The 13270-nt window shown below is 47.2% G+C and overlaps 1 protein-coding gene across 2 annotated transcripts in view; it reads right to left on the reverse strand.

Moving 5' to 3' along the window:
* Positions 1–13270, reverse strand: part of IGHMBP2 (immunoglobulin mu DNA binding protein 2) — a 36173-nt gene that overhangs the window by 8852 nt on the left and 14051 nt on the right. For both annotated transcript variants that reach the window (XM_023186233.2, XM_026448728.1), the window contains exons 7-8: positions 12114–12261; positions 2489–2663 (exon numbers count right to left, since the gene is read on the reverse strand). In XM_023186233.2, coding sequence (XP_023042001.2) covers positions 2489–2663; positions 12114–12261 — 323 coding nt within the window. The remainder of the gene's footprint in view (positions 1–2488; positions 2664–12113; positions 12262–13270) is intronic.

Genomic DNA, 13270 nt, shown 5'->3' on the forward strand with positions numbered 1-13270 from the left:
CAAAACCATCCTACTCTCTCCAGGGAACGCCACCCAACGTCTTCCCCCCAAACCATCTTACTCTCTCCAGGGAACGCCACCCAACGTCTTCCCCCCAAACCATCTTACTCTCACCAGGCACACAACGGGGTCCCTGCCCAAGGGCACAGTTCCAAACTTCCTCCACCCAAAGGCTTTCCCGAGGACGAAGACCTCCTTTAAGGACATCTCGAGAACCTCTCTATGGAAGAAGCCACTGAATAAGCGTCCTCCCACGCCTGTCCTCCCTGCTCCTAGGGAGGTTCTGATGGCAGTGGCTGTTGCCATCATGCTGGCGCAGCAGGGAACCCTGGCTGTGGCTGCACACTCCATGGAGCCAGTGGGAGCCCCACCCCTTCTGAGTTGGAGAGGTCACTGCAGCCCAGACAGCCCAGACCCAGGCCTCCTGCTCCAGGAGGGCGGGGCTACAGCCACCCAAACTGCAGCTGTGGATCTGAGCCTTCCCATGCTCTTAGGGGAGCCGGGAACAGGCAGGATCTGCCCTCCTGGGTGCAGCTGCAGCTGCCACACCGGTGGCTGCAGACCTGGGCTTCCTGCTCCACGAAGCAGGCAGGAGCCGGGAACAAGCGGGAGCCCGGCCTCTTCTGAGGTGGTGGGGCGGGAGCTCCTGGGTGCAGCTGTAGGTGCCCTCCCACTCTGCAGCCCGTACTCTCAGGTGCCCCAGGAAGGACAACCCCCCCACCATCCTTGAAGGCTCATGGGTGTCTGTTTCCACTGATCTCAGAGTGGGATTGTGGCCAAGTCCCGGGGCCATGAATGGCAGCAGGAGGCAGACAAGAGTCCTGGGTGGAAGAGGATGGTGGAAGGCCAGGGAGGGCCTGGGGGCTGAGCTGCCAGTCCTGTGGACCAGAGTGAGAACTCATGGTGCCTCTTCCAGGCCCGCCCGTGGCCACCTGAGGACCAATTGGCATGTACTTCCTTCCCTCTGAGGTCCATAAAAGCCCTGGGCTCAGTCAGAGAAGGCGAGAGGACGGCCAGAGGACAGAGAGGGCAGAGAGACAATAACAGGGCACAGAGGAGCAGAGACCTGCAGAGATGTCGGAATGACTTGCTTGCAGACAAGAGCCGCCCTCTCCAGGGCTTCCTCTCTGCTGACAGCTGAACACTGGACAGGATGACCTGCCTATAGAGAGGAGTGGGCAGCTCCGAGCTGTTCTAACACTAAATAAAACTCTTCTTCACCCGTCCCTTGTCTGCATACCTCATTCTTCCTGGATGCAGGACAATAACGACGGCAAAGGTGCTGCGGCCACAGAGGTTTCCAGCCAGAAAAATCGACACCCAGAGATCCTGTAACATTTCCACTCTAGATCCCCACGTTCTCCCGTCAGGACAATCTTTCAGAGCACCTTTCCCCAGCACTCCCCTTTCTTCCACCGTCTTTATTTCCAACATCTTCCTCCCAAAGCTCACTCTCAAGTAGTATTTTTGACACCTCTCTCTACATATCCACCAACTCCTGGGCCGCCCACTCCCCTTTCATGAGATTCTACTCGACAGGCTTTCTTGCACATCTTTTTCTGGTCCTCAGAAAACAGTGAAAGTTCTGAGTTCAGAGCTTCTGTACACCCACAGTGAAATAGAGAAGTGCTTCAAAAGGCAACAGAAATCAGAAGAAACCAATCTTCCCCCAGAGGAAGTAAGGGCCAGGATGCAGGAGTCTTGAAGCGTTTCGTTCCTCAGGGACAACTTTCTGAACAGGGACTTGTCCAAAGACGGCCCATGTGCCAGGGCCTGTTCACAGGCCTCATGTAAGGGCAGTCAAGGGATACCATGCAGAGGGTTCATCTGGAGGGAGGGCACGCCCACCACACCCAGGCGGGAGTGGCCCCGGCAGAGGGGCCAGCGAGGCCTGTGTGGCTGGAGCAGTGAGCGCAGGGTAGTACGGGGAGAGGTGGCAGGGGGCCAGGGGTGGGCAGCACTTTCTCCACCAGGACAGCCTGGGCCAGGCCACTGCATCAGGGCTCAGGTGTCTCCGCAGGGCAGGATCGTGGTTTGCTGCGTCTCTGCCCTGGATGCCCTCCATCCAGGGATGTGTCTACAGATTGAAGACTACAGAACCTAAGAACCCACATCCATCCAGAGGCCAGTTAGCCCGGCCCACGGCTCTCACGGCACTCTACCATCAAACGTGCCTGGTTCGTGAGGGGATATTCAACTCAACAAGCAGGGATGGAGCACCAGGAACGTGCCAGGCCCTGTGTCCAGTTCTGAGGCTACAAAGATGAAGGTGATGCGACCCCACCCTCAGGGAGCACATGACCTCACAGATCTGACGTCCAGATGAATGAATGCTGTAAGACGGGGTAGGAGCTGTGCCGAGAAACATGCCAAGGAGGCACCGCAGGGGCTCCTGGTGAGCCTGGGGCTTCTGGCTGAGCCTGGAAGGACTGCATCAAGGGGTGGGGAGCAGGGGCAGAGACAGGCATGTGTGGCAAAGGGGTCTTACTTGTGAGAGACGATGGTGGGGGGCAGTTGCTTGTGATCGCCTGCCAGGATGCACTTTCTGGCTTTCAGCAGGGGGATCCAGCAGCTCGCCTCAAGGGCCTGGGCACACTCGTCAATGACCACCACGTCGAAGTGGTTCTCGGGCAGCAACTTCAGGGGGCCGTCGGCAGATGCACCTGGTGGAAACAGGGAGCCGGGAGTCTCCAGGGGCCCGGCTGCTTCCCAACAGCTGCAGCCACACCAGAGGAGACACCACCAAGCCAGGGTTTCATCGGGGTTTCATCAAGGCTTGTATTACAACTGTGTGGGATACATTTGTCTCTTGTAATAAAAACTTGGCCAAGACATTTTAGAACTCATGGTTCCAACTCACCTGTGTTTTAAACAGTGGGTCCTCTGGCCTCAGGCCCTTCTGACCTTCAATCGGCAAAATTAATCACCCCTTCAGGGCTGCGACCCCAAGCCCAAGGGATGCTGTCTGAGTTCTAAATACTGTAACTCAATTATTTCCTAAATCTAGAACCTAATTCTCCTCTAAGGTGACTTTTTTGGACATACAGAACAATCAACTGCTGGCCAGTCACCCAGAGAAAAGCCTCCATGCATTTAGCAACACAAATCCACTGTGGCAGCTTTTCCTTCCTGGGACGTGGAGCAGCAGGGTGTAGAGTTCGGCCTATGAGCAAGACTCGGGCCCCATGCCATCTCCAGCAAACAGCGTGGGGCCTTAGACGAGCCTCCCACCCCCAAGCCTGTTTCCTCATCCACAAACACGGACAACGGCTGCATGTCATGCGACTGCATCACAAAGGACAACATATATAAAGTGCCCAGCACGAGAAGGCAGGTTTCCATAAACGTGATCGATGTTAGTTCCCACCCTTTCTGTCTTCCAGCTGAGTGAATTATGCTAATGATATGTACATAATGCCATGATGAAGACAGACACTGAGAAATTTCTCAAGATTGACTCTCCAGATACGGCGAGCAAAAGCACCCACAGAGGAGACAGAACTTGACTGGGCTTTGGATAATTAGACATGTTTAGGTCACAGATATGACTTCACAGTACAGAGAGAAACCAGACTTCGTGACGAGGAAGCACTTCCAGGAATTCACTCTAGCTCCCCAACAACCAGGAAGGAACAGAAAGGTCACACAGGCCACAAGCTGACCTTGTGGGGCTCTGGGGGTGCCTCCTGATTTCCAGCAAGTGCTGTCCTTGAAGCCAGAGAAGGATGTCAGCAAAGAGATTCTCACAAGCTCTGAGAATTCTCTCCTCCACGAAAGCAACACGACATCGGCAAATGGTCAGAATCAACTTTCTCAGAACTCTGGAAACTCGCCAAAGGCTTGCAGCAATCAGGGAAATGTTCATTCCAGAAAAGCGTTTGAATCCCCATCAGCACCGGAGCTCCGTGGCACTGAAACCTGCCCTATTCCCAGCCATCCCTCCCCATCCTATGGCAGCCTTGAAACCCTCAGCCTGAAGTCAGGGTGAAAATCAGCACCTGGCAGCCCCAGGAGCGCAGAACAGGGTTGGCATTCTTGCAAATCCCCACTCCCGAAACTGTGCTTATCTCATCTGTCTGGGGATCCTCTGGTAGACCATACTCAAAAGACTTTATCTGAGCTCATGTGATGCAAACAGCCTTTTCCCTGGTGGTGTTTGTCAAAAACAATCAGAGGTAACTGTTGAACATCACAGTTTTCTAAGAAAGGAAATAATGGTTGGAGCAAATGATGGGATAACCAAACAAAGTTTTAAGCTGGGGAATGAGATATCCTTAGGGGGCTTTGAAAAGCTCCAACATATTCCTGGGAATCTAGAAGACCACACATATGCACAGGGCTCAGGAAAGACCTCAGGAGGCCCTCAGCTCTCACCTGTGGCTCAGCTCAAGGCATTGCACAAACAGGAAGTGAAAGCTGAGAGTCACGAACAGCCTGGCTCTGTGGTGGGGGTATGCTTAAGCACATACACAGAGCCACTCAGCAAAGACTAGGGCATTTATGGCTCCAGGAGTTCAGGGGGATTTCTGTCTAATCACTAGCTGGTCACTAAGCTATATTAGATTTTAGTGGCCACAAAAGACAAAAAATACAGATTTTACAGAATTAGTCCAGAAAAGTCACTAAACAAACAAGTAGCAATAACAACAAACCCTGGGGTGGGAAGAGAACCTGACTTCCAGAGTTGTCACACTCTATTATTTAAAATGATTCATTTTCAACAAAAAACTACAAGGCACGTAGAGAGTCATCAAAATATGGCCAATATACAGGGGAAAAAAGGCAGTCAACAGATACTTGAGGCCAGGAGTGGTGGCTTATGCCTGTAATCCCAGCACTTTGGGAGGCAGAGGTTGGTGGATCACCTGAGTCAGGAGTCTGAGACCTGCGTGGTCAACACGGTGATCCCATCTCTACTAAAAATACAAAAATTAGCCAGGTGTGGTAGCAGACGCCTGTAATCCCAGCTACTCAGGAGGCTAAGGCAAGAGAATCGCTTGAACCCAGGAGGAGGTTGCAGCAGGCCGAGATCACACTATGGCACTCCAGCCTGAGCGACAGAGCGAGACTCCATCTCCAAAAAATTAAGTAAATAAATACACCGGATACTTGAGAAAGCCCAGATGCTGATCTTACTAGACGAAGACTTGAAATATCAGCAATTCTAAGTATGTTCAAACAGCAAAAGGGAACCAAGTCTAAAGAAATAAAGTATGAGAATACTGTCTCACCAAATAAGAGAACATCAATAAAGAGACAGGAATAATTTTTTAAGAAGTACCACACAGAGGCCGGTATGGTGGCTCATGCCTGTAATCCCAGCACTTTGGGAGGCTGAGGTGGGCAGATCATGAGGTCAAGAGATAGAGACCATCGTGGCCAACATGATGAAACCCTGTCTCACTAAATATACAAAAATTAGCTGGGCATGGTGGCACACACCTGTACAGGTAGCAGACGCCTGTAATCCCAGCTACTCAGGAGGCTGAGGCAGGAGAATTGTTTGAACCTGGGAGGCAGAGGTTGCAGTGGGCTGAGATCACGCCACTGCACTCCAGTCTGGTGACAGAGCGAGACTCCATCTCAAAAAAAAAAAAAAGTACCACACAGAAATTCTGGAGTTGAAAAGTATAACTGAAATTCACTAGAAGGATTCAACAGGACAGAATGATCAGCAAACGTGAAGAGAGAGATCCATTGAGAAGATCCAGCCTGAAGATCAGGAAAAAAAAAAAAAAAATTGGAGGAAAATGAACAGAGCTTCAGAGACCTGTGGGGCACTATCATGTGAATCAACGGATTCATAATGGGAGTTCTAGATGGAGGGGACAGTAGAATAAGGGCAGAAAGAATACCTGAAAAAATAATGGCTGAAAACTCCCCAAATTTGATGAAAAACATGAATCTAAACATCCAAGAAGCTCCACAAACTCCACATAATTTACTCACAGAGATCCACAACTAACACATCATAATCACACCCTTAAAAGACAAAAGACAACACTTGAAAGCAGCAATAGAGTAGCAACCTGTCACATATAAGGAGACCTCAATAAAAGCAATAGCTGCTTTCCCATCAGAGACTGCAGGCAGTGGAATGACACGTTCAAAGGGCTGAAAAAACTGTCAACCAAGAATTCTATACCCAGCAAGACTATCCTTCAAAAATGAAGGAGAAACTAAGACATGTCCAGATAAAGATGAGCTTAGAGAATCTGCCACAGCAAACCTGCCCTTCAAGAAACACCAAAGCGAGTCCTTTGGAGATAGTAACTCAAATCTACATGAAGAAATAAAGGGTACTATACATAAATAAACTATACATGGGTAAATATAAAAGACCCCATAAATGTATTTTCTGCTTGTGACTCTTTTTCTCCTGTCTGATTTAAAATACAACTGGATAAAGCAATAACTATAAAGCCAATTAGAACCTAGCTAGGTGTGGTGGCTCACTCCTGTAATCCCAGCACTTTGGGAGGCTAAGGTGGGCAGATCATTGGAGGTCAGAAGTTCGAGACCAGCCTGGCCAAAATGGTGAAATCCTATCTCTACAAAAAAATACAAAAAAAAAATTAGCCGGGCATGATGGCATGCGCCTGCAATTCCAGCTTCTCAGGAGGCTGAGGCACAAGAATCACCTGAAACCGAAAGGCAGAAGCTGCAGTGAACCAAGATTGTGCCACTGCTCTCCAGCCTGGGTAACAGAGTGAGACGCTGTCTCAAAAAAAAAAAGAAAAAAAAAAAGAATCTGGACTCTGTTCCTTAGAGCAGTCCACCAGCTGAGAGGTTGTAGCAAACAGACTCTAAGGCAGGGATATGCAATCTTTTGGCTTCCCAGGGCCATATTAAAAGAAGAAGAATTGTCTTGGGCTACACATAAAATATGCTAACATTAACACTAGCTGATGAGCTTTAAAAAAAAAAATCACACACACACAAATCTCATAATGTTTTAAGAAAGTTTACAAATTTGTGTTGGGCCACATTCAAAGTATCCTGGGCTGCATGTGGCCTGCAGGCCTTCGGCTGGACAAGCTTGCTTTAAGGTACGCCCCAGGATCCTGGCCACTGGTATTCACATCTTGCATAATCCCTTCCCCTCGAGTATGGGTGGGGCCTGGGACTTGCTTCTAATCCACAGAATAGGGCAAAGGTGATGAGATGTGGCATCCTCGATAACCTTACATTAAGATGATAATCCACTGTGCTAGGAGACTGTGTCTCTTGCTGGCTTTTAGGAAGCTAGCAGCCACGCTGGCAAGGCCTACGGGGCAGGCAGCTAGGAGTGGCCTCCAGCCAACACCCAGCAAGAACCCACAGGGAACTGAATGCTGCCAACAACCACATGAGCCTGAAGGTGGATCCTTTCCAGGCAAGTTTCAGATGAGACTGCAGCCCCCACTGACACCTGGATCGCAGCCTCATGAGAGTCTGAGCAGAGCACCTCATTCAGCCGGGCCTGGGCTCTCCGCCCAGAAAATCTGTAGAATAATAAACATGGGTTGCTTTCAGTTGCTACCTTTGTGGTACTATTATCACACAGGAACAACCCAGAGGTCTCACAAACACATTCCTAAACCCCAAAAGGGCAGCTGACAAGATTCCCACAACAATCACAAGGCGCGTGGCTCTGTAACAGGAGTGCTCCCCCCCAGCTCCGAGAGAGTGTGTCCTCCACCTCTGCCCTAGATGGAACAGCAGGGACTGCATTTACTCTCCCATCTCAAATAACCCCCCCCCCCCCCCGCCAGCTATTTAAAATTTTTTTAAAATAACCGAAACCACACCCCTCAGGACACTAGACAACAGGTAACAAAGAAAAGTAACCCCTGACTAACGACAGACAAAGGAGGTGAGCCCTGGAGTTGCCCCCGTTTTCTGCCTCAAGTTTCCAGGAGAGAGTACAGAGAAGGGGCAGCCAGGTGGAGCCTAGAAAGCTCCCTGAGTTGAGGAGACAGGGCTGAGAATCTGTAGAGACCAATGCAGGCAGAGTTTCCAGGACAAAATGCCAAAGAGACTTCTACGCAGAGAGAAAAAACCCTAGAGAGCTGCAGACAGACTCCCTTGGGCACTATGATTAGCACATGCTTACAAGAAAACTACTCCAAGCCCGGGAAAAATACCATCCAAAACAATGAGAGAAAAGTGCCCAGTGCTCACACAAGGCTGGGAATAGTAACTAATCCCATTCATCAAACTTGAAAATCTCATGACGCAGGGTGCACTGGGGAGAAAGCTCAAAGGGTCTTACCTAGGTACAGGGGAATATTAACCCTGGACTAAGCACTGATCCAGACCCTAACACATCTCAAAAGTTAAAACTCAAAAGGATTAAACTGTTTACAAGTAAATTTACTGCTTCCTAAAACCAAGCGCAAGAATATTATAGGAGACTGGGCGTGGTGGCTCACACCAATCCCAGCACTTTGGGAGGCCAAAGCAGGCAGATCACTTGAGGTCAGGAGTTTGAGACCAGCCTGGCCAACATGGTGAAACCTCACCTCTACTAAAAACACAAAAATTAGCCAAGCATGGTAGTGCGCGCCTGTAGTCCGAGCTACTCTAGAGACTGAGTTAAGAGAATCACTTGAATCCAGGAGGCGGAGGTTGCAGTGAGCCAAGATTGCACCACTGCACTCCAGCCTGGGTGACACAGCAAGACACTCTCTCTCAAAAAAAAAAAAATCTTAGCAATACAAAAATATTCAATACTCAGCATGCAACAACATAAAATCCCCAATGTCCGGGATCCAAACAAACATTAGCAGGCTGGCAAAAAGGTAGGAAAGCACAACCACTCAAGGGAAACAGATCATTGAAAGAGACCAAAAATGACACAGGTGATAGAAATGATAGTCTAGAACATTCAAAAGAGTTATTAGAGTTGTATTCCAAATGTTAAAAAATTAAGTAAAAACGTCAAAGATATAAAAAGACTCAAATCTTATTTCTGGATGTCAGATGAAAGTTACACTGGATGGGACAAATGTTAGATTAGGCATGAAAGAAGGAAACGAGTGAACTCAGAAACACAGCAATAAGCAGGTATAAAGGTTCAGCTGTGCAAGATAAATTCTAGAGATCCGCTGCACAACACGATGCCTGTAGTTAACAATATTATATTGTATACTTAAACATCTAAGAGGGTAGATCTCATGTTGTGTTCTCACCACAATTTTAAAAAACATGAGGCCGGGCACAGTGGCTCATGCCTGTAATCCCACTACTCTGGGAGGCCGAGGCAGGCGGATCATGAGATCAGGAGTTTGAGACCAGCCTGATCAATATGGTGAAACTCCGTCTCTACTAAAAATACAAAAATTAGCCAGGTATGGTGGCAAGCGCCTGTAATCCCAGCTACTCGGGAGGCTGAGAGGCAGGAGAATCACTTGAATCTGGGAGGCGGAGGTTACAGTGAGCTGAGATAGCACCACTGCACTCCAGCCTGGGTAACAGAGTGAGACTCTGCCTCAAAAAAAACAAGAAAGAAAAAACCAACCAACCATGAAGCAAACAGCACCAGGGCAAATTGTAGTCAAATTGCTTAAAACCAGTGATAAAGAAAGCATCATTTTCTTTTTTGAGATGGAGTCTGGCTCTGTCATCCAGGCTGGAGTGCAGTGGTGCAATCTGAGCTCACTGCAATCTCCGCCTCCAGGTTCAAGCGATTCTCCTGCCTCAGCATCTGGGATTACAGGCACCCGCCACCACGCCTGGTTAATTTTTTTTATACTTTTAGTAGAGACAGGGTTTCACCATGTGGGCCAGGCCGGTCTTGGACTCCTGACCTCAGGTGATCCACCCACCTTGGCCTCCCAAAGTGCTGAGATTACAGGCGTGAGCCACTGCACCCAGCCGAAAAAATCTTAAATGCAGACAGAAGAAAAAAGACACATTATACACAAAGGCACAAAGATAAGGATGACAGATTTCTCTTCAGAAATACTCAGGCAGATGACAGTGGACAACATCTTTAAAATATTGCAAGGAAAAGTGTTAATCTAGAATTCTCACCCAGCAAAAATATCTTTCAAAACTGCAGGTGAAATCAAGCTATTTTCAGACATATAAAAGCTGTTAGACTTCATCACCGGCTGACCCACACTACAAGAAATGACCATGGACGCCTTTCAGGTGGAAGGAAAATGATACCACATGGAAATACACCACCTAAACCAAAAGAAAACAAAGCACCAAAAGTGGTAACCACATGGGCAAATACACAAGACACTTTTCTTATAATTTAAATCTCTTTAAAGATAACTCACCATTAAAACAAGTATTGTAAGGTTTAGAATATACGTATAAGAAAAATAAATGACAAAAGCATAAATGCTAAGAGGAGAGAAAGGTTAGCTTGCAATCATAAAGCCCTATACTCTATGTGAAGTGGCATATGAATAGACTATGAAGATTTAAAGACACATACTGTAAGGCCTAAAGTAACTACTAAAAGAATCAAATAAAGATATATAGCTAACAAGCCAAAAAAAACAAAAATAGGCCAGGCATGACGGTTCATGCCTATAATCCCAGCACCAAAGTGGCCAAGGTGGGAGGAGTCCGGAGTCCAGGAGTCCGAGACTAGCCTGGGCAACATAGCAAGAACTTGTTGCTACAAATCATCTTTTAAAAATAAATAAATAAATAAAAATAAAATCCTAAGAAATCTTTAATGATGGGGCATACTGAGAACTTACGTTAAAAAGAAATGTTCAATTAATTAATTAAAAGAAAGCAGAACAGGAGGAAAATGTAACAAAGAACAAACAGCAGACACTGTCAACTGGGTAATAAAGCAAGGCCCAGCTATAATTACCTATAGAGAAAGCAGATCAACAACTGAAAGATGTCTAGAAATTTCCCAACTATTTGGAAACTATATAACATTTCTAAAAAACCAAAAGGCAAATTAGATAGTATTTTGAAATGAATGCAATATAACATATCAGAATTTGTGAGATGCCACAAAAGCAGTACTTAGGGAGACATTTATGGTGCTAAATGCTCATATCAGAAAAATATAAAGGTCTTAAATCAACGATCTCAGCTTCTACATCAGGAAGCAAGAAAAAGAACAAGCCCAAGAAAACAGAAAACAATAAAGATTAATGTGGAAATAAATGAAACAGAAAAATAACAGAGAAAAAGCAAAAGCTGGTTCTTTGGGAAGATCAATTAAAACCTCCAGCCAGGCTGGACGGGGTGGGTCACGCCTATAATCCCAGCACTTTAGGCGGCTGAGGCAGGGGAATCCCTTGAGCCCAGGAGTTTGAGACCAGCCTGGGCAACATAGTGAGACCCTGTCTCTTTTTTAGTTTTGCTTTGTTTTTTTGGTTTTGGGGTTTTTATTTTTTTGAGGTGGCGTCTCACTCTCCACCCAGGCTGGAGTGCAGTGGTGCAATCTTGGTTCACTGCAACCTCTGCCTCTAGGATTCAAGCGATTCTCCTGCCTCAGCCTCCAGAGTAGCTGGAATTATAGGCGCATACCACAACTCCTGGCTAATTTTTGTATTTTTAGTAGAGACGGGGTTTTGCCATGTTGGCCAGGCAGGTCTCAAACTCCTGACCTCAGGTGATCCACCCACGTTGGCATCCCAAAGCGCTGGGATTACAGGTGTGAGCCACCGCGCCTGGCAGAGACCTTGTCTCTTAAAATATATATATATGTATATATAAAATCTAAATTAAAAAAAAAAAAATCCTCCAGCCACAAGAGCAGGAAAAAAAAGAGCACACAAACCAGTATCAGGAATAATACAGGTTATATCACGACAGACTCTGCAGACAGTAAAAGAATAAGGGCATAGTACGAACCACTTCATGCCTCTAAATTCAACAATTTAGATGAAATGGACAAACTTCTTGAAAGCTACAAGCTCATGGAAGAAGAGAACCTGAACAGCCCTTCATCTATTGAAGAAGTTGAATTTGTAGTTCAAAACCTCTATGAAGACAATTCCAGGTACGGAGGGCTTCACTCATGAACTCTACCCAACTTTAAAGAAAGAAATACCAATTCTAAACAAACTCTTCCGGAAAACAGAAGAGGGAACACATCCCAATTCCTTTTCCGAGGCCACACGGGCAGGATGGAGACGCCCCCTCACCTGTGTTTGTTGCAAGGACCACGTTTGCCGAAGTGAGGCTCTCGAGTATAGCTGCTTCTTCCCTCCCCTTCAGTTCTTTTCTTAACAGCTTAACTTCATTTCGAAAATTACTTTTTTCTCTCTTATCCTGGGTCTTTTTGTTTTTCACCTATAAAGAAAAACAAAGAAGATACACTTACTTCAATCCAACTTCGTACTTCTTCAACTCTATTTATGAAGTGCTTCTATTTACGTCATTTGGTCTAATTCAATAAACTCCTTAAAAAACACTCAGAAATCTTCCTTGAAAAAGACACAGATACACACACACAACTAAGCACCTTACATCCTTACTTGCCTTGAAGTCACAGGAAGGGACATTTTAAGTCCTGGAAAGAGACCACACTTTTAACTCCGAGGAGACCAGAAATTGGACCAGCCCTGCCCTGCACAGTGGCATTTGATCCTGGGGAAGAAACAGTGCCTGCCCACCTCAGGATTTGGGTTGTAGGAGCTTACGAAGGGAAGAGCTTCACATATTATTCCTTTTTTTTTTTTTGAGACGCAGTCTCGCTCTGTCACCCAGGCTGGAGTGCAGTGGCCAGATCTCAGCTCACTGCAAGCTCCGCCTCCCGGGTTCACACCATTCTCCTGCCTCAGCCTCCCGAGTAGCTGGGACTACAGGTGCCCGCCACCTCGCCTGGGTAGTTTTTTGTATTTTTTAGTAGAGACGAGGTTTCACCGTGTTAGCCAGGATGGTCTTGATCTCCTGACCTCGTTATCCACCCGTCTCGGCCTCCCAAAGTGCTGGGATTACAGGCTTAAGCCACCGCGCCCAGCCCTTCACATATTATTCTACATTTTTCAAGAGATTAAAAAAATTTTTCAACCCATAATCAAAACCTCACTTTACTTTAATATCTCAAAAAGATGGAACTGGCTGGACGTGGTGGCTCATGCCTGTAATCCCAGCATTTTGGGAGGCTGAGGCAGGCGGATCACGAGGTCAGGAGATCGAGACCATCCTGGTTAACATAGTGAAACCCCATCTCTACTAAAAATACAAAAAATTAGCCAGGCGTGGTGGCGTGTGCCTGTAATCCCAGCTACTCGGGAGGCTGAGGCAGGAGAATTGCTTGAACTCAGGAGTCGGAAGTTGCAGTGAGCCGAGATCATGC

The sequence above is a fragment of the Piliocolobus tephrosceles genome, chromosome 13 (genome assembly GCF_002776525.5).
Source record: "Piliocolobus tephrosceles isolate RC106 chromosome 13, ASM277652v3, whole genome shotgun sequence".
Lineage (NCBI taxonomy): Eukaryota > Metazoa > Chordata > Mammalia > Primates > Cercopithecidae > Piliocolobus > Piliocolobus tephrosceles.